Genomic DNA, 22,208 nt, shown 5'->3' with positions numbered 1-22,208 from the left:
ACTGCAAAACCTGCTTCAGACCTGTCACAAAATATCACAATGGCTAAGAGGTGAGACTAGCAATGGCTGTGTTTAACTACCTACACGGCTATTTTATCACATGCATATTTCAGAGAAAAGAACCAAGATATTCTGCTGAAAATAAATGTTCTCAACAGATAACAGGCTTCCAGAGGCCTACCAGGTGCTCTGTGCAAGCAAGTTTGCTTTGTTATTTTTCTGTCATTTGGTTTTTTCCCACATACTTCCCAAGGTCCTGCTCTGCTGCTACACACTCTCCTCAGGGTCGCTGTGCTTTGCCTGTGGGGGAAGAGGGCCCCGGTCACGTTGCAGCATGTTGGTTTGAAGCAAGGGCAGCTTTGAGGTGTTTCTGCTATCTCAGCCACCTCCCACATTCCCGTCTGGATTGCACTTTCTTCTATTTTTTTCCCATTCCCCTTTTGTCAAGAAAATTTACAGAGCTTGTCTTTCATCTCCTTCCAGAGATAGGGCTTGTAAATGGAAACAAGCCAAAAGATGCTGGAGCTTATCAGCATTTATTTCCCTACACTTCTGCTGAAGCTGAGGTTACATGTAACACCATAGAAGAGGACTTTTCTGTGGTTTACATGTCTGGTTCCTTTGTTCACTAATTCACAGAAGTGAGAACCTTTTACCCTTTGAAATTTACTGTTTGTCATGCAATGGTAGTAGCAAGAGGGATGGCGTCTTGGCTCAGGACTGCAGGAGCACAACTGAGGATGGTCAGCAGAAAGCCCACTCTGTTTGCAGGAGTCCTGTGAGGGAATTGTTAAAAATCAGACAAATAGTGAATTTGCTTTGTGTAATCAGGGAGTCAGTAATAATGAGCTCATTCCATTGCAAAAAGCAAGTTTATAAAATGCAAAGTTCTCTTAGTAAAAGGATAAGAGGGCTTGAATTTATTGCCAGCAGCCTCAGGTATGTCCTGGAGCATGTGTAAGTGTCAGGTGCACCACTGAAGATGCTGGCTGCAGTCTTTGGTGAAGTTATGCTCCCTCTCTACCACGTGTTAAGGAATGAAAGCAGCTGCTCAGTAAATTAGAAAGTGAGAGACCAGCGGGTTGCAATGATCCCAGGTGAGCTAAAAATCTGTGATGCAAGGGAACAAGCCAATTTGCACATGTTGCACAGGGCAGCTAAATCTGTGCACGCACCTCTGCTAATATGCCCGTTGCTCAGGCTGCCTCAAAAGATTATGCTCAGTTGCTCAACCTCAAGTAGCTTTCAATTTATTTAAGAAATTAGGAGCTGCTAAATGCTAGCTATAAATTCTCCCTAGAAAGTTGCAGATTGCATAAGGTATAGCAGCAAACAGCTTGGTGGCAAAGAATGGACTAGGCTAAGGATCAGAGCAAATGTCCCAGGCACCAGCATTTCCTGTCCTGCAGCTAGGTTTGTTGTGTAACTGAGCTGAATGTGGACTGCAGCCACAGTTCTACAGGAAGCTTTGTGGTGCAGTCTCAGCAGGGAGTTAGCTGCAGCAATGTAAGCTGTCCTGGACTGTTGCAAATTGGAAGGCAGTCTTTGCTGACCTGAGCAGCTGGCTCAGATTTTCTCTAGGTGCTTCAAAAGTGAAGCGCTATAAAATAAATGATCAGTGCATCATTTGTGCCTCCAGTACTTCTTCAAAGCAAGCCCTTTGAATTCTTGCAATTAAGCTGTAAAGTTTGCATCTGAAGCATGTCCCTCCCTTTCCCTATGCCCAGCCTTCTTTCTTCATTAGCATTCAAAGCCTAAGAATTCCCTCTTTGATTGTGTCGCTGGTGAACAGCTGAAAGGTAGCGGGGTTGCTGCTCAGTGATTCCAGGATGTGAAAAGCAGAGAAAATCCTGCACACCAGCTACCTTCCCAGGGTGGCAGTGGGGATGAGTGTGCTGTAGTCCACTTCTTCAGAGAGTGGCCTTAGCTAAGACATCAGCTTGTGGTCTATTTCATTTCAGGGTCAAAGTAATTTTTTCCCCTTTCAGCAGTCAGATATTGAGTTTATACTGTTTTAAGGTCAAATACCTGAAGTCATCTTGACATGAGCAAGACTGATAGTTGTTGCCAGCATGCTGGAGGGTTGTATAGCCAGCAGTTTCTGCTCTGCTTTGTTCTTCTTTTATGTGCAAGCAGCTAATGTGATCTGCTTGTGTGGCAATGAAAATTGAACACTGATTTCCAAAAATGTTATCTTTGCCTTTCAGAGCAGACCCTGTTATCTGACCATTTAAGAAACCATTTGGAATCCAAAGGTAGTCAACAATTTAATTAGCTGTCCATCAAAATGTCAACCAAAATGTTCTGTTGCCCACTGCTGTGCCTTCAGCCTTGCGGCCCCTTCCTTCCCAGCTCAGCACTGTTCCCTCCAGCATCCTGCCTTACGGGTGCACTGGGGGATGATCACAGCAAGAGACAGGTTCTGAGGGACCCCTCTGACCTGTTGCTGCTGATGGGATGCAGAGTGCCTGCCCCAGGTACTCATCAGCTACCCCACAATTATGGGGAAGAAGGAAAAGTCTTCTAGATATACAGTTAGGGTTATTTTTCTCCACTTAATTATGAAAGATGTATTAGTAGGAGATAGAGTCTCCTTCTGAGAATTTAAGAGATAACAGTATTGCTGAACTGGTTGCCATGTGGTTGATTTAAATTAACTCAAGTTAATTTCTATTTCTGTTCCTATTGAATTGTTTCTATGGAGGTGTTTGAGAGTGATTTCATGCTGAAAATCATAATTCATTCCAGAGAAATACAAACTTGCCAGTGACCATACCCATGACGTGCGTTATTTTCCTCTCCTCAGCTCAGATCATGCTTGGATTGTTCTGCCCTGAGTAAAAAGGAGTGTCCCACAGCTGGATGGGAAATCCTTGGCAGTGCCGTAGGTGATCAGCATGGAGCTGTGCCCTCACTTCTGTTTTTTTCCTGCAGTGAGAAGGGGTCATGCTTGCTAGATGACTGTATACGACCATTTCTATTGCAACATCTTGTGCTGTACTTCAGATAGATAATGCCACACAAGTAAAGGTTTGACAGGTCTGAAAGCAACTGTGGAAATGAAATTAACTGGTAAAAAGTGTTCCACGCCAGGTTGTAGCTCAAAGGGTGCATTTTATTGTGCATCTCAGTAAAAACCAGTGGTAGTTATGCCCCTCTTAGAACTATGCACTGAATAGCACAAGAAAGCTAAATGAGACAGTTCTCTATACAGACAGGTCATCTCTGATTGGCTGTGATGGTGAAGATAAGGGAATTTTGCTTGGCTCGTTAACACTGTGAAATAAACTCTGTGACTTGTGTCTGGGTTGCTTGTTCTGAAATTTCAACTGCAATGGCTGTAGGGCAGGAGAAAATATTTTGTGTTGTATAAATCAGTGTAGATAAAACTGTTCATTAACTCTGTAAGAACGCTTCCATAGGCAAATTCTAAGATAAATGTCTAGAGTGCCTGTTTTTCTTTTGAATTCCTTTAATGTAATCTCAGTTCTTATTGGGTCAAATTATTTTGATGTGATTTTCTTGATGTTTGGGATAATATCCATTTACAAATCAAAGGAAAATTAGACAATTAGGAGAAGAGCTGACAGAATTAAGGAATTTTCTTCAGTAAGTAAAACAAAGCAAGGCAATGGAAAAGAGTAGGTTCTGCTGCAGTGGAACACTCTTTTGTAAATCTGAAGATGCACATAGGTAAGGGATGTACTCCAAGCAAACTAATACCAGCAGTTTGACTCAATAGGAGTCAAAGAGTCCTGTGGGTGGGACTCATCTGACGTAACTTTATACATACAATGCAAATGCGTGCATTTGCCCAGTAAATTTAATGAGTAGTCAGTCAGACATAAAGGCTTTTTCAGGATGTGAATATGTTTGTTTGTTCTAGGCATCTGTTTAAGTGGAAATGAAATGTGTTCAAGTATAGGTTCTCCTTCATGAACTATAATGAGGGGGTGGAGTGATAGTGCAAGTATCTATGAGTAGTACAATGAAACCTAATCCATGGGACAAATTCTGGCATTTATTTCTTCTTTCCTGAGACATCTCAGTAGTTTCAGCCTGGCTAGCCACTTGCTCATGATCTGGGGATTTCTGAGAGCTGTAGTCATTATAGAATAACACTGATTACTGAATAATATGTGCCAGCCTTTGGGGTGAGGGCCGTCTTTTTGCTTTGTGTTTATGCAGCCCCAAGCACAGCAGGGTCCTGCCCCAGAATGGACCTCCTGTATGCCAGCACAACACACATAATCAATAATAGCAGACTTAATTAAGACTTTGATCAGTCTCTCGCCCTTCTAATTCACTGTGTTTTAAATCTCTGTGATGTCTAAATGAGGTTTGATAACAATTCTCTGTCTCTCATTTCCTCCTGTCCCGCAGGAGCACATTTACAAGCTGATGAAGAGTGACAGCTATGCGCGCTTCCTCCGTTCAAATGCTTACCAGGACTTATTGCTGGCAAAGAAGAAGGTATCTGTTGGAAAGGACATGCTTGCATCTATTTGCACCTCTTGATTCTCGCCTGCTGCTTGCTGCTAGTGTGAAAATGAAAATATTGTTTCCTTTTTTAAAACATTTTATTTAATGAGAACTTTTGTTTTCTTCACCAGGGGCACAGAGTATGGCATCCGTATGCACAACCTCAACACATGTTTTTGGGAAAGTAGGATGGCCCAAGACAAAAAAACAAAAACAAAAAACAACACCCAGAAATGTGCTTGTCTTGCACAACAGCCTCCCAAATGCAGTGCAGGCAATTAAAACTGCATTGCCTTTTCTGTAGATGGTGTCTGTATGAGAAGCAGAACTCATCAATCTGTTAATTGGTCTTGCAAATTTCACCCATTCTGGTTTTCACCTCCTCAGTCTCACCAGGTGATCTTTCCTTTGGATGCCTTACCTCTAGACTGCCCTGTAGTGATTTCCATTCTCATTTTCCCTTGCTCTGGACATAAAAAAGATAGTTCTTTTTTCCTTGGAGACAGGAAATAATTGCAACCCATGCAACAATTAAGGGTTTCAGCCACATTTTTTACAGGTCAACTGATTTTGAGCTCTTTAGCATTGCTGGCACCCACATGTGCTTTGCCAGCACGGCATTTCTGCCAGGAACCCCCAGTTCAAGGTAATGAAGGAGTGGTTACCTGGTGTGTGGTAGTTCCTGCCCAAATGCCCATCCTTTCCAAGGGGCTGGGAGGTAATCTACAGCTCTCTGCACCAGTAGCTGTATTCAGATGCTTCCTGCACCTCCTGACTCCTAGTCTGTGTGTCCATGTGTGTTCGTGTGCATGCATATTAACGTTTGTATGTCTCTCTTCTGTTTGACTTCCAGGACCACTCATAAACTGGCTCCTACAGCCTGAGCGTGGGTTTTCTCATTACCATCTTCCCTGTTGTTTTTCTGCTGCATTCTCTGTGTGCTGCCAAATTATGTTGCACTGGCACAATACCATGAAATCCCAGTGGTATTTTTGTCCTGATTGTCACTGTGTATCCTAAAAGCATGCGCAGTGTGACAGAAGGAGACAAACCCCTCTGTCCGCTATGCCTGGGACTGCAGGCAGGTGGCATGGGGCCGGTAATGGAGGGCAGCAGTCAGCCCTTTGTTTCAGAATGTCTGATTTGAGACAGCACTGTGCAGCGCTGCTTATATTTGAAAAGGTTAGGTCTTCTTAGAGTTCAGAGGTGGTGGGGAAAGAAGGAAGTGCAATGCAAAGTCCTCTGATAGTATAAAGCATAAAAACCTTTGCCATCCTCTTCTCTATCAGCTTTTGGCATGTCGTTCCCATCCTCCCTCCGCTGAACGCATGAGGGTTCATCTGCTTCAAAGCAGAAGGGTTTTCTCCTCCCAGCTGAGCCCATTCAAACCAGAGGCTTTTTTCTGCAGTCCTTGTTTGCTGTCAGATCAAGGCCTGGATGTGTCAGCATGACATCCTCATCCCCCCCGCAAACTGCCAGAGGAGCAGGCCTTGGTGTCATGTTAACACAGCCGTGAAAGTAAGAATCAAGTTTCTGTTAGAAAGAGCTGTGGGTGCACAAGTAAACATAGGTGCAAAAAAGGCAGTGGTATGTAGTTCTGTGTAGATGCATTGCTCACCTGCTTCACACTGTGCAAGATGGGAATTGATGTTACTCCAGAATCTGCCTAGCTCTTAGCAATCATGTTGCATTGTGTTGAGCGAGTGAGCATTTCCAAGGCAGCATAGGTACACAAATGCTGACAGAAAGAACATGAAGTTTCTGTGCATTGAGCTGCACGGTAAGAGCGTCAGTGCTTTTGGTGCAGGTTTGAGAGGCATCCATTTAAAATTCCTGTAAATATCTGGAAATCAGAAGGAAGGAAACATAGCTGTCGAAGCCTGCATGGGTGGAGGATTTGGTTTAGAGCCTGCACACAAAGTCCTGGCTTTACTGATGTGAGCAGAAATTCACTGCAGTTGTTAAAGGCTTGATGAAGTATGTCTGTCAGGAGCATGAATATGTCTTATCCACCAGACAGTGTCCTAATGCTGCCTCTATACAATACCAATATTACTTACATTACAGAAAATACATTTTTTTGGAAGAACAGCACTGTTCCAACTGGACTTGGGCAAAGAGAGTTGTATGCACGGAGTACATGAATGCCTATGGCTTATATTCACGCATGAATATTTCACGGGTGTGTTTATGTCTTATGGCATTTTCAGCCCTGCAGCACTGGGTCGTGGTAAGCTGAGATGGCAGGACAAGGGAAAAGACTGCTGTGTGGCTAAAGCACAGGACTGGGAACCACAAAATCCATGTGTATCCTTTAGTTCCCCCCATTTACATTCTTGTGTGGTCTTGGGAGGAAAAGAAAGTTCAGCTTTACTCTGCTTCATATTCTATTCTCTGTCAAATGTAAGAATAAGAGCTACCTGCTCAGTGGAGACATCTCAAGGCTTCCTTAGTGCCTCAAAAGATGCATGACATTGTTGGGATGCTGGGATTTGGAGTTTGGAAAACACTATAAGTTCCACATTGTACAATAACCACACACATGCGAGCTTCCACTCCCTGCTCTGAGAGTGCAGTAATGAAAGGGAGAGATATGAGAGAAGTTCCAGGCCAGGACTGAGATACACTGCACAACTGATGCGTGGTAGTGGAGGACATAGGCTGCATACAGACCAGGCACACATTGTTTGTTATTTTGTTTTGGATTTTTTTTCCCCTCTGTTCTTCACAATGTCATTATTAAAACCACAATACTATTGGCCTTCATCCTGCAGATTCATGGAGCTCAGCAGGGAGCAGGAGGTCAGCCTCTGGCATGGGTTTGATTGGAAGTAGCACACTGGGGAGGAGAAAGGGCTAAGGGCCTGGCCCGGCCCCCATTCACCATCTCCATGCTGGCTTCATAGTGAGCAAGGCAGAGGGCATGGGGCTGATTGCGAGGCCTCATGATCTTGAAGGTCTTTTCCAACTTGGTTGATTCTGTGAAAGGAGCAGGAAAGACCTCAAGGTGCTTTCCATTACTTGCACGAAAAGAAGGTGAAGCAGTGATTCTGGTGGGCATTTCCACCTGACTGCCAGCTTGACCGGTGGCCGAACTGCTACAGCTCCCATGTTCCTGTCTGGCATGTGGTGGCTTCCCACAGGCACAGGAGCATCCCACAGGGGCTGCAGAGCTGCAGGAATGAGCTCCGCACCATGGCAGGCGCAGACTGGTGTTTGCAGGGTTTTGTGCAGGACTGCCCTCATCAGCTGGCACCGAAAGGTGAGCTCCCTGTGTTCAGAACAAAAACATGCAAAGTACTTTTTCAGTCATATGGTAGCGTTGTCCGTGGCTCTTGCTTTTTCCCATTGGACAGTTACAAATGGCTGCCTGAGAAGCTGGGGACATGCTTCTAGCCTTTTCCTGAGCTGATGTCAGGGAAGTGATTACCCTTCATTTTCGTGCAGCAGCATCCTTCTGCAACACATGGTTTTCTCCTTCAGTAGCCAACAAAATGAATCCTGGGAGGGAAGGAAGGAATTTTGCAGACCTGCAGTTCAGAGGACTGAGCTTTTGAATGCATTTTCTGATTCCTTTTCAAGTCCCTGGCAAAAATGTCAGCAAGGTGGTGGCTGGGAGCTTCATGCCAGGAAGGACAGGCTGCCTTTTTAGCATACGCTTTTTGAAGCATTGCTTTTATCTGGAGCCCCTGTCCCAGTTCTCTGTATTGCTTCCCACTGCAGATGCCATCCTTGCTTGGTCCCATCAGGGTGCATATGACCAGTGTGATTCAGTGGCAGGACTGGCTTGAATGCTATAAAGATGCTGAGCAATTTTCTCCTAATTACTTTTAATAATTAGTGTCAGCTGGTTTTCGTAAGATTTTCTACTTACGCAATTCTATGCCAGCAGAATCCACACAAAGGAACTTAAAATCAGGATGGTTAGATAAATAATATGTAGAAAAAGAAAAACTCAGAGGAAATTGTCAATAATTAGTGAATGGCTAATTGACAAGATCTGTTTTTCAGCACCCACCTGGCCTGACGTGTTCATCTACAGCAGGGGTGATGGTTTCACACTTTATCCAAATACTCATGTCCTTTATTGTTAGCTGCTGTGTTTATGGCAAGGATAGCTCCCTTCCTTTCTGCACCTACAAGGACTGCCTGACCTGGCTTGTGCATGTGGCACTTTGCAGTAGTGGTGTGTGTTTGTGCAAGTGCTGCCATTGTGCTGTACCTCTGTAGTCCATAGTCTCATCCAGCACTTTCTGGGCTGGACCCAAGATGTGTTCACGGGATACAGAAATGCCTGTCTCTTTTCTTGATTTATTTTTTTTTTTCCATTATTTTTTGTTTATTATTCCTTTCCTTTGCTGGTGGGATGCAGGCAGGGGAAGCTGGGGAGCCATGCACCAGCACCCTTGCTCACTGCCAGGAAATCTACTCGTGCCAGCTCATCGCTCTGTAGCCAGCCAGCCTCAGCTGCTTTTTATTTTATTAGAGAATGTCACACTTTGACTCAAAGCTGGATGCTATGGGAATGATTGTTCCACTCAGCTGGTCCCAGCCTCCTGTCCCCATGCCAAGGCGCGGCGTTGCTGCAGCCTGTGCTTGCAAGGCATTTCTGTGCGGCACATCTGTGCTTTGGGGTGACCTGTGCCTGCTTCTCCACAATGTCCTCAGCTGCGGTAGGAAAATGGCCTCACATGCAGTGACCTGTGCAAGATGAGCTCTTGGCACACAGTGAGGTGCTCAGCATCCTTGGAGACCACCAACCTGCATTTGTGCAAGGCCGGAGGCTGCATCACTGTGCTTGAAGCAAGAACAAAGACACTGCATTTTGGCAGTAGGTACAGGGAGACTGTGCAGACCAGGTTCATCAGCTTGATCTCCTTTGTCGCCAGTGCATTCCAGTGCTTCAGCTTAAACGGCCAGTTTTCCAGCCTGTAGCAATGTGATGCTGCAGACTCCAAGTACCTTGCTCCATGGAGCCTAGCAGAGCACTGTCTTTTGTCAAGGTGTTTATTTCCCTGGGTGAAATTGTGGATTTGTCCTGGTGGCAGCCAGGGTATGTCCCTGCTTCCCCATCAGCCACAGAGCCTGTCTTGTCACCCGATGTGTGCCTTGGCTCTGTTCTCAACACTGGCTGAGGTGATATCTGTCACATAGGATGAGAACTGATGTCCCTATCCTCACAGCACCATGGCCACAACATGGAGCAGCCCAAATGTGATGCATCTACAAGAAAAGCTGAGCTTGATCACAGTAAGAGCATTGCTGAAAATGTGTTTCCTGCTGGCATTTCTTCTAACTTTCTGTCAGAGGTCTCTGTGGAAGTTCTTCCCAGGGGACCCCCTCACCCTATTTTGCTGTTGTTCTTCTTGTTGTTCCCTTCCCACCCATCCTTTGCTTTAGGTCTCAGAGGCAAGGTGTAATGAGCTGCCACTCTCCAACATTTTAATACATCATCTGATGAGGAGCTCCAGTGCAATGCTTATTTCCAATGCAGTATTATGCACCTTTATTGCTGTGGCTTTCTCTTAAAAACAGCTTCTTATCCCCTTCACTGCCATTTTACTTCCATCTCATTATCTCCATTTCACCGACTCACCATACTGAAATTATTTTCTCTCCTGGAAATCACCAATGCTCACAATTTTCTGACTGTAGTGAGCTTTGCTTCATATTATTGAGTTTTTTCTCAGCTCATAACAATATTTTTCTACTAGATATGCCAACATATATGACAATAAATTATTTAGTTCCTTTTTAATGACAGTTAGATCTCCTTGTTGTCAAAAGAATTGAAATGTGACGGTGAGCAGAGTTCTCATGGATACATTAACAGAGCCATGATACATACACTTGTCTTCTTGCAGTGAAGTTGAATGTCTTCTTGCATGTCAATAGTTCTGGACCCAGATAGAAAAATATCAGTGCCCCAAATTGGCTTGTGTCTTTACATGGCCTTGCATTGACATGTGAAGGCTGTCTCATGTCTTGATGTAGCCAACCGTACTGGAAATCTGCTTGTGTCCTCTGGATAAGTAGAGGAGTACATAGTTCCCTGGCAATGAGTTCGGTAGGATTTTCCTTCCAGCACTGTATTCACTCACACACTGTTTTTTAATGTTGTAAAAGTTGCTGTGTTTTTTCATCTCTTGAAGTAAGTAGACAGCAGTCTCCAATCAGCTGTTTGGCAGATGTTAACCAGAATCAGAGGTCTCAGCTCAAACAGCTACAGAAGGAAAATTCAATGAACATGAAATCAATACCAATAGCTGTGAGACACAGCAATGCACAGATGCTGTTTGATCCATTCAAAAAACTCACGGGAGGAAAGGTGACATTCTCCAAGAGTAGAAGTACTGATGTTTCTCATTCTGTAAGGGGTTTTGGTTTCTCATGTTTGCTATTGCAAACATTGATTTCTGCTTTTTACAATTTTTTTTACAATTTTTTCCCCTTGCTGCTTCCTTATATTTTGCTGCTGTTTTGAAAAACTGCATTTAAGCTGAAGGGTTTTTTTTCTGTATTTTTTTCTCCCCACTTTATTCCCCGTTAAGCCAGAGAATGAGCAAGGTCGTAGAACTTCTCTAGAAAAGTTCACTCGCAGCATGGTAAGTTCTTTTTCTTCTCCCTCCTCCCTTTCTTCAGAACTCCATTTTTCATTGGCGGGAATGCGGATGTTTATCTTTTTATTTCAACTTTATGTTTGCAGATAGCATCTTTACAGCTTCTCTTTTAGTAGCGTAGCTCATCTAAATAGCAGCTCTGAAAACAGGGTGGGTGGGGAGCAGAATTCCATCGCAGTGCTCATTCCAGCTAATCATCACTGCAAAAGCAAACTGATTTGTGTCCAGAATTAAACGGATGGATGTCTTTTTGCTGTGTGCCCACTACAGAATGTGTCCTGGCTTTTCCTTGTGCAAAGAATCAGAAAAGCATGATTCTAGTAGCACCCACCATTTCAGCTGTATCCATACTGACCTCCATGCATGATTCGTGCTGCCATATGATATATATATATACGTAGCCACCCACTACACTGCAGCCACTCCCTCTGTTGCCCCCGTGTGTCAGTACTCATGTAAGTAGTGATGGATTATACCCTCTGACTTGCTCATAGTACCATCACCTGAAAAGGAATGTGGTAACAGCAAGAAACATGATGCTTTTAAACCTCTCAGATAATGGGATGGTGAGACCTCAAGGGCAGTGGGCAGAGGTCTTCTCCTCTCATCCTTCACCAATCTCTGATCTTCAGCTACTTGGGCCCTAAAGATTTTCTAGAGAAAGAGGGCAATTCTTGGCTTCCTTCTGCTCCCAGTGTTGTGCATGTATCCTGGGGTGCCCCCCTCTTGCAGTAGCACAGCTGGCTTGGTGGGAAGGGCTGGCAGAGGCAGGGGAAGTGTGCAGGATGGGATCAGCAGTGTTCATGGGGCAGCAGGGAGCTAGCACTGAAGGTATATCAACAAGTTGTTCTGGTGTTGTTTAGTATCAAGTATGTTTTGACTTGATATGCCGTACAGTTTTGGCATACCGCTGTGATATTCAGCTTTATAACAAAGATGTTGGACTGTGTATATACAGTACATATGCTTTTACTTGCGTGTCTCTATGTGTTTGTGTACATTAATATATATGCATGCTATATATGTACACACACTGTATAAATATGAAACATTTGTACATCCAGATAGAAAAGAGGAAACTGCAGGTAAGTGTGAGCTGTCATACAGCAGATGAACCTGGAGAGGTTCTTTCTGAACAAACTAAATGCAGAGCTTTGTAGTATATGTCTGGCAGGCTTCCTGAGGAATGTATTTATATAGCTAATGCATATGCACACATTTGAAGCATGTTGATACAAAATATATCACTGTGCCCATCTGCATATTTACTACTTTGTAAGAGTTTGCCAGAAAGAGGAACAGGCGAGATTTATTTATTTATTTATTTATTTTAAATAAACTATGCCGATATATTTACACTGAGTAGCAAATTCTACTCCCAGATGCCCCATTCAAGCTTTGAGGAGTCCTCAAAAGTACATGGGCAGCACAGCAGTAGGGCAGACATAGCAGTCCGTGTCCAGTTCAGCCCTATGCTTGGCTCCCAGCTGTGGAGACAGAGGTGCAAAGCTGGACTGACTCTTCTGCGTGCGCCAAGGGACGCGGTCGGCCTCGGGGAGCCGCACTCGCTCTGGGCAACGCATTGCAGATCTGACAGTCTGTTGCACCCGAGCACTTACTAATCCACCTCATTTAAAAAATGATGGCACTGCACACGGTGGCAGGTTTATCTTATTACAATTTTCCTTTCGAATATAGCAAGGATTGACATTATGAAAGCAGAGTTAGCCTGTCTTCTTGCCCAAGTGAAGATAAATGACATCATAAAAATCAGACATCATGTATCATATATGTTATAAATAATACTTGTTACTGAGGTAATAACTTAATTTTAAAGACATACACACACACAAATCCATATATCTACATCTCTCTCTTCTGTCATATCTGATCATCTTACTAATTAAAAGGAGCCTGCTATACTATTTTTAGCTATGCAGTCTCAGCCTAGCTGTTTAAACCACAGTAGTTTCCCATCTGCTTTAGAAATGATTTAATAATCAGACAGAAGCTTAGTTCTTGTAAGCTGAGATGATCCTTCAGGGCCAAGAGTGGAAGGAAAATATATTTTAATGAGTACGTTTAGGGAAACCACTGGTGTTGTTGTCTCATAGAGGAAGCTACCAAGTTTTTTCCTAACTTGTGCTGGTGGCCATTTAATGGAAGGGGAAACAAGAGTGTTTGTTTTTATTTTTCTTTGTTGCACCTTGCAGCATCCTGAGTTCTATCTCCAAAGCAGCAGTGGTTACTCAGCAATAACAGGGATTATGGGGATACTGGCCTCAGCAGGTAACTTCAAGTGATAAACCTGGGCCGTGATATTCTGACTTGATTTTGAACTTTTAAAAATCACACTATTCCAAGGAAGGAATTATCTCTCTTAAGTAAACTGGTGTTAAATTTTCTAACTCAGTATTGAGGCACTGACCTAGCATTGAGCACATCTCTACACTTTATTCCCAACTGGCACTTGTTTGTGAATAAAAGGCATGCACAGGGCTTTTGAGAGTGCCAGAGTTCAATTTCTGTGCTTTAAGAATGTTGCCAGATATTGGATATAGTGTTTGTTTGGAATTGTCATAACTTCTGTCTGAATCATTTGACATCTCATGCTGTTAGTTGTTGTGCTCCTGGGCCGAGAAAGCTCTGTTCCTGAATAAGATGAAAAAGTTCCTGCTTTGCTCTTCCATCAATGGAATATGAGAGAAGAGTGATAGGACCTGGCTGCTCCCAGGTGAAACCAGCAGCTGCCATGGGGAGCCAAAAATGCAAATGCAAAGATTTTTGACTACATATTGGAGTCTATGGGATATCTCTTACCTGTGTTTTCTTTGCCCTACCTCCTTCCTCAAGTAATAGTTGGCCACTGCAGCATATGCTCTGGCATGATTTGTAGAGGCACATCGTAGCTGCTTGCAACCTATGTTTGGGTACGGTAAAACTGCAGCTTGTATTTTATCTTTCATTGTTACAGTTCGTAAGAAGTGAAATATTTAATAGGAAAAGGAGCCCTCCTGGTAACTTTTAGGGGAAATGCAAGTATGCAGTGAGACTAAGAGACTCCGGAAATTTACTTTAAATTTAGAGTAGTAGTAGATATCAGGTACAGAAGAGAGATGCACTGTGAAATGTATCCAAGGAATCGAGGGATATTTCCAAGTGATAAATTAAACACATTGCAGAAAGAATGAGGTGAAAGAAAAGGTGGTCTGTGTTTGGTTTACATGGGGATTGGGCTGTGGGTTAAGAATAGAAGAATAGAACTTCTCTAATGGGCTTTCATTTAAAGAACCTTAGACATTATGAATGGAGCATCTTGTACAGGACAGCAAGTCAATGAAGACCAAGGATTGTTTCCTTTCTCAGTCATAGGTGAATAACTGAATTGACAGAGGGACTCAGCTTCATTAGCTGTATGAGACAGAACTGCTGGAGGCAGCAGGCAGGGACTGGTCAGCAGGAGCTGCTTCAAGTCTATGAGGTAGCAGCAGTTGGTGTTTGCATTCTCATCCAGGAGCCTTGCAGACAGAGTCCCACACGTAATTCCTTCATGTCTGTAAAGCCAGTGTCCTTCCATGGTTTCTTGTGGAAGGGTGAGTTTTCTAAGAATATTACTGGAGAGCCTATATTTTATATTTGTTTTATATAATTTCTGCCTGATGTCTGAAGTGCACTCCTTCTTGCAGTGATTCAAACAGTATTTTCAGAGTAGCACTTCCTCTACTTTAGTTTTCTGGTATGTCTTAGTGATTTCATGCTGAACTGTCCTTGGCTCAGGCCTGTATGTTTATCCCAATTCAGTGTGGTGAAGCTACTGTTCTCTGCAAAACCTCAAGTCCCATGCTCCGTCCATGTTTATCTATTCCCTTGCATTATACAGCTACGATAGCCTCGTTGTCTATCCTGCCTATGTGGCTGTCCCTTCCCAGATGCTTTCAGCAGTATTCTCCTCCAGCTATGTCTTGTTACCCCTGCTCTCACTTTCCTATATTCCCAACCCTTGACTGCATCCCTTGGCCACTGTTACTGGCCCTTGCTGTTCAGAATTGCATGTCCTTTTGTTTTGTCTGCTGTTGGATCAAAGTCCAAATCACACTCTGACTCTCCCGGTCCTTATTCCTAATTCATGAGTATGAAGTCACGCACGTAAAATGTATCAGGAGGGTCTTACCTTCCTCAGGTGAACTGTATATTTTGTGCAGTTGTATGTCACCATGATGTGTTACAAATACTAACCATGAACACAGTTCACGGGGTAGGACTGTAGGAGGAATTGCTGCCTGATATCATCATTTCTCTTTTCAGCTGGCTTCTTGATAATGTCATAGAACTGTCATAAACTTACCAGCTTTTCTACTTTTTTACTTTCACAGCTCTACTTAATTGCATAAATAGATAACTGCATTTGAGGGAATGGAAAGTATTCATGACCTGCAATATAATAAAGCCAAAAGTTTAAGCCATTATGGCTAGAAAATACAGTGAGACGAAGTGTGGATAGTAGAAGGTGATACCCTGAAATGCTGATGAAATGGGTGTCAGGAACAGACAGTTAGAAGGGAAGGATGTAGAAATGGATGCCAAAGCTTCTTAGATTTGGCACCAAGAAAAGCCATCTGGAAAAAGGATTATTTTTATCTTTGGATGTTGTCTTACTTAAAAAGAAAATTTGCTTGTTCCAGTACTCAAATCATTAACAAATACTGTCTCTACTGGGAAAAGGTTCTTGCATTCTATAGGTGTGGGAAGCACCAGAACATACGTGAAGCATGAGGGGACCCAGTGCGCACTGACAACTTGCCTGTTATGTGCAGTAACCAGTCAGTGGCTAGCCCTGCTTGGAGCCGCATGCCTGGGGCGTAAGTGCACGTACTGACAGGTCCCTGCATGCTTGTGTGCACTACATCTGTTCCTGGTACCCACAGGGTGCCCTACCTGTACAATATGTGGGCTGGATAGGTTTATGCTGCATGCTCAGTTCAGGAAATGGCGGGTTGCATGTATTGCATGTACATTGTGTTATCCATTCGGTATGCAGGTCTACTTCAAAAGATAAGTATTCTTCATTTCTCGTGGGTAAGTTACTCTTCACTTCCTACCCTTAAAACGCTGCTGTGTGGTTCTGCTGGCACAGGATGGCCACTGCATTGGCCCCAGAGGACACTGTTCCTGCACTGGGTGAGTGATCCCTGCTTGCACCATCTTTGGGATACTTCTGAATGAAAGGCCCTATTTGGAGTTCAGGATATGCTTACTATCCGTTTACTGCCTTTTATTCCAGCTGCATACAAATTCAAGAAGATAAAACTACCTTCCACATGCTGCGGTTACTGAATCATGACCTCAGCAAGGATTTCTGGGGAGAGCCCTTCTGTGGGCCCTTCTGTGATTTCAGCCAGGCTGATATTTCAGCATCAACAGACAGCATCTTTTAAACAGGCATGTGGTAGCAGGGATGGGCTGACACCTAGAAAGGCCCTGTAAAACAACCAGGGATGGGGGCACATTTTCAGGCAGGTTCTCAAACACCACTGAGCTGCACTTGCCCAGGAAGTTCTCTACTGGACAGGATCTGGGCTATCTGCACCATGCAGCACCTGGTGAGCATTGGCACTGGAACTGTGTGGTCTCTTAGGGCCAACCCTCCACAGGATGAGTTGGAGCAGTCCACAGACTGCTTGAACTAATGCTAAAATGGGCCCTAACACATTCTTAGATACGCAGGGCCCAAAATGCTTCCCAGCAGAAGTGGGGATGCATCCACCTTCCCGGTGCTGCTGGGAAGGCAGAGGAGAGCTCCAGCATTCTTGGAGCTGCTTAAGGAGTTGGTGAGTACTGGGCTCATATATGTTCCTTGTTTGTTTTACATGTAGTGGTGCACCAGGGATTCTGAAAGCAAAGCGTAGCATCTGCTTAGAAAGCATGGGAAAATCTCAAAAAATAAGGCAGGGATGGATGATACCAATTTTCATTGGACTACAGCACTGATCTGCTTTTATATCCAATCATATTAATTGAAAAAGGGGATAAATTGAAATGGAGATGTCAGATGTAGAAGCCTGACCCTGGTTAGCAGAGCTGTGAGCAGCAGCAATGCAGAGCAGCTTAGGCACCTTGGTACCAGCAGCAGGCTCGTGCTGCACCATGTTGGGGTGACTCTTGAGATGGTGCTGGTGGCAGCGGGTGAGCATCCTGCGTGCTGCTGTTGTGCTTGCTCTCTACAGCAGCTCCAGGGATCAGTCTGTGTCAGCATGGAGTTGATGGTGTTGTCTATGATAGTCTGTGTGCTTCTTTAAGTGATATCTGTTCATAGTTTGTACTTATTTTGCATTGAACTAAGTTCTTTTCCTTTATTGTTTATGTTTTTAACTCTGTTTTGTACTTAACTTTGTTAATTTGTGTTGCTTATTTTATGTTTGCAGTGTATCTTCTCATGAAAAAAAACAAGTCTAATAAAAGAATTTTTTTTAAATGATACTAGAATAAGATTTCCCCAAGATGTACTCTAACACTGACAATCAAGGAGCACTGGCAGGGCTAGGGCACTGAAAATCTTCTCCTTTGGTTGGTTGCAGGACACTGCCTGCCCACTCCCAGAGTTGTCAAAGTGCAGTAGCTAGAAGTTACAGAATTGCGTGGTGCCTGTCAGCATGTGAAAAAGCTTAAATTGCAGCTGGTGGGAGATTTGCTCACCTCCAGCGGCACACAGAGCAGTCCCGGTCCTCTGCTGAGGTCTTACAGAGGGATGGAGATGTCTACTCCCCGGGAGATGGCCTCTCCCCCAGGAAAGCGATCCTTCTGGTTGGGGAAGGGACAGCACCAGGGAGCAGAAGGGGATGGAGAGCAATCAGTGGAGTCAGCTGTAGCAGAGTCCTAAGTGGGTGGGTGAGGAGTGTGGAGTGGAGTGGCATGACAGTGCTTTGTTTGTGTTGCTGTGGTAAAGAGTTGAGCACCAGAAACATCCCACATGCTTCCTCGGCCTCACTACTGGGGACAAATACCACTCGATGTTAAGGTAAGTGCCTGATGGGGTGCATGGGAGTGCTGGCCTGTGCATGCTGCTGGTGGTGAGCGACTGCATGTTGTGCATGTGAGCTGCACTGTGTGCTGGGCACAGCATGCCACTTGTGTGAAACTACAGGTATGGGACAAAACTAAACTGTCTACTTACAAAAAAAACACAATTCACATCCCCTGCCTTCTCTCTTACTAGGCCAAATGCTGCCTTTGGTAGAGGAAAGAAAAGAGCAAGGTGGAAAGTGGTGGCTTGTGCAAGAGATTTGAAAGGAGATCTGCCTAGTTTTTCTGTCAATCCCAGATGGGCTTTTCCCCCTCTTGTTTGCTTTTTGCCTGTGTTAAGTTGCTGAATTCTGCTTCATTCAGATAACTGCTAATTGCATTTTATATTTTAGTTTTGTAGCTGCTCAGCCATAGAAAGTGCTGTGTACATCCAGTAGCCTGTGGGTCGCTTTGGCAGGGTGTGGTAAGAGCCCTGCTAATCCCGGGGCCAGCTGGTCCCCTCCCAGGCACACAGCTGAGTGGGAGGGTGGGCCCCAGAACTTGGAAACCCCCTTCTGGGGGGAAATTTCAGAATGTCTATCAAGAATTCCCTGACTTTTTCCTTAGGTTACTCCAGGTTGTAAGGTTGCACTCTGTATGACAGAGTAAAAGAAGCGCTGTAGTGTGCTGAACTCAAGACGTTGTGCTCTGTCAGCAAAGCTTAGGTGAAACTTCTGGAAATAAGGCAGGAGCTATAGACATTTTTGTGCACTGGGGAAAGGAGAGCTAGAAATGTGGGCCAGGAGCTGGCTTCCTGCTAAGCAAAGACAGTGGAAGGAAAAAGATCATTTATCTTGGCTGAGCCCATTTAAAGAAAATGTGAGGTCTTTTGTAATGACCTAAAACTTCATCTACCTGTCAGTGATCTCACTAAGAGAATCCTGACCCAATGCCAGATCAGACCCGAAAGGACCCTTGAAGTTCTCTGGCATACTTTGCACCCAGCTATGTTGTAGATACCCAAGATACAGGTATGTGTCTTACCCCAGCCATCTGAGGCGATGTGGGCCAGCCTCACTTGTCAGCTGGCCACCCCACTGCAGGGGCGCTTCTTTCCAGGGACGCTGAAGCATGTCGCACGAGCTGGGGTTTATGTTGTATCTGTCTGGTGGAAAGCTAAGTATAGCATTCCCAAATGTGCTGTGTCTCCTTCTGAACCTCGTGCTATGGAAGCATGGGAAGATTAAAAAGAAGCAGAAATAAGAGGGACCAGTTGGTATATCTTTGAGAAGAAAAATCCCAAATCAGGTGCCCACAGACCAGTAACATTCAGCCTGCAGGTGCTCACCCCATTCAGGCCCCAAAAGTGAGGCTGATCCTTGGGTTAGAACAAATGTGTGTGTGGCTGGAGACCACTGAGGAACCAAAGCAGTGCAGTATGTATTCTAAAGCTCTCTCAGTGTTAATCCATGTGTGCTGGCTTCTTTTTCTACCCATCTTGCTGCTGCTGTGCCAGCCAAGACTGGGCCAGACCCACAGCATCGAGCCCACTGGAGAGCCAGGAGCTACGTCCACAGTGCCAAAGGAAGCTGTGAGGGAGTGCTGCAGCATCTTGCACTGCCAAACAAGATGCTGAGGCGGGAGCTGGCGTGTCCCCAGCTGCCTGCCACAGAGAAGATAACAGAGAAGCTGACTGGCTGCCATTATCTAGGGCCATTATAAAAACCCAATGAGTATTCATTGTTTTTTTTCCTAAGGAGCTATCCAAATACAGGTATAAATATTTTTTTTTTTCCTAAAACCAGCCATGTTATGGCTCCAGAAGTTTCCATCTGGATGTTTACCTTTTTTTCCTTCAAATTGGGCTTAAGAATCAGTGCTTCCTCAGCACCCTTTCACTGGTGTTCACAATAGCAGTGTGTGCTGACCATGCCTGCAGCTCCTGCAGAGGACTTACCCGCCCCCTGGGATTGCACTGGCCCAAGCTCCCCAGGAGTTTGTTCAAAAATGAGAATTTGATTTACAGTGAAAGAAAATAGGCTTATCTTAAGCAGCAGCAATGCCATACAGCAGCTGGGCCCCAGGAGAGAGCCTACAAAATGGTGGTGGTGGCACTCCCATCCCAGGAGGGATGGTCCAAGCAACAGCACTGTTTGTCACAGCAGAGTGTGGTCATGTGGTCAGCCCAGCAAATTGCTTGATAAAGGCTGCACGTTTGAGTGGTAACATCAGGCTTCTGCAGAGAGCTACTGCATCCATCTGCTGTAGTCCTGAATGGGAAGAGATGAGGAAACAAAGAGGCTGACGGGTCCTTTTTTCTTGGAATGTTAATGTGTTAATCTAGAGAACAGACCCGGATCTGTTCAAACTGCTCGTATGATCCGTGGCAGAGGTTTGGCCCGGACCAAACAGCACACTTAGGAGTCAGAACAGGAGTCACGAACACAGGACTATTCTCAGTAGGTGATTTGGATGTGGCCACCTGGTTTTTAAAAGTAATTGGGGTGAATTACCACCCTAAGCTACTGATTTTCCGTACCTTGTGGGTATAAACTGCATGCCAGTTCTGATTTTCCTTCCCTTTGCACTCTGAATTTGTTGCAAGGTGATCAAACAACTTCTCTAGTTGGAATTGACTGTATGGTCACATTCAAAGAGTTGCAGTCAACAGTTCAATATCTGGGTTGAGACCAGGGACAAGTGTTGTCTGCAGGGGTCAACAAGCAGTGACTGAGGCCAGTTAGCCACAACTCACCTTGCAAAATCCAGGGGTAAAATTGCAGGTAACTGAAAAACCCTCACCAAACTGTCCAACAGTCCCCATCTCGTGGCAGCTGCTTCACTCACACTGTGGGTCTCCTGTCTGTCTGTTTGTCTGTGCCTTCCTCCAGGGAAAGTCTCTGGCCAGCAAGCGCCTGACGGGCCTGATGCAGTCCTCCTGACAGTCACCCCACCAGTCTGCCACCTCACCAGGGAGGGCAGGGTGCCACTGGGGACAGCAGGAGCAGAGAGCAGCTCAGCGAGGGACAGCCCGCCTGTCACCAATTACATCAACACTTTATCTGCACAGCTTCGTAGTGACACCGAGCTCTGCATGGGGACTTGGATTCCTGCTTGGGTTTGTAGGAGCACAAGCCACAGTACACAGGAAGCAACAAGACAATGGCTTGGTGTGTTGTTATTTGAGGAAACAGACTTCACCACTGCTTGGAGAAAGAGGAACTGAGAGAGATCAGTGGTTTTGCTTCACCTCTTCTCTTCCTAGCACAGACACGGCTATAAAAGATGCCACTGCAATCCCATTTGCTCCTTTTCCTGTGGCCATCTGGATCCAATAAAATATCTGCTGGAAGCTGCTGCTCCTTTCCACAAAGTATCAAATGCATCTCTCCTGCAGATCCATTGACTTTAGCTTTGTTTTTAATTTCCTATGTCTCTCCTCCTTTAAAATATCAGGAAAAAATGGCCCTCATTAAGTTTGTCACTCGCTGTCCTTCCAATGGCATGTAGCATGTCCAAAGACGATGGTCAGATCCTCGTCCAAAGGCAGGAGACTTTGAGTGGCTTACATCACCTGAGGATCTGCCCCACTGCATCAGACTGATCTTGGTGCATATCCTCCGACATCGGCGGGATTGCTCTGCATGTACGTTTAGTGCAAGACTGCCTGACGTAGTTATGTTTTAGATGTATGACGCACATATGCACAAACACACAGACACACACATGCGGTATTTAAAAGTGAGTTGTTTTCTATTGTATTTGGTCTTCTATTTATTTGAAGTTTTGCGTACTTACTTAATGATGGATGTTCAAGTTTTATTCCAAGTAGGTAGAACTGAACCACTTAGAGGAAATTTAGCCCTGATTACAGTGGGCCAAAATCTGTTCATGCGTATACAGGAGAAAGTAACTCTGCTGTAGGCATGTGTAATGGAGAGCAAAATTCAGTCTGCAGCAAGGAGAGATTTGATGGAGAAAAGCTTGTCAGAAGAAGTTTGTGGCTGTGCAGATGCTTGGGTGCCTGTGTTTCACCTGATGTAGAGCCCGTGAATACAAATGCAAGAGATGACCCAATAGCTTGTTTCAGAACGTGGGTATTACAGA

The 22,208-nt window shown here is 44.6% G+C and overlaps 1 protein-coding gene across 5 annotated transcripts in view; it reads left to right on the top strand.

The window, feature by feature from the left end:
- The window catches only part of RGS6 (regulator of G protein signaling 6), a gene marked incomplete at both ends in the record, with an annotated part of 219,635 nt that extends 198,592 nt beyond the window's left edge, over positions 1 to 21,043 (top strand). For 3 of the 5 annotated variants that reach the window (XM_079537342.1, XM_079537345.1, XM_079537344.1), the window contains 2 exons: positions 4,384 to 4,473; positions 20,993 to 21,043. In XM_079537342.1, coding sequence (XP_079393468.1) covers positions 4,384 to 4,473; positions 20,993 to 21,043 — 141 coding nt within the window. Of the gene's footprint in view, positions 1 to 4,383; positions 4,474 to 11,033; positions 11,088 to 20,992 lie in introns of all 5 variants that reach the window. The other 2 variants (XM_079537341.1, XM_079537343.1) reach the window with 1 other exon arrangement.
- Positions 21,044 to 22,208: the final 1,165 nt, after the last annotated feature.

This window comes from Tetrao urogallus, assembly GCF_951394365.1.
Source record: "Tetrao urogallus genome assembly, chromosome: 6".
Lineage (NCBI taxonomy): Eukaryota > Metazoa > Chordata > Aves > Galliformes > Phasianidae > Tetrao > Tetrao urogallus.
The sequence above is the reverse complement of the archived record's forward strand: the minus strand, read 5'-3'. Positions and strand labels throughout refer to the sequence as shown.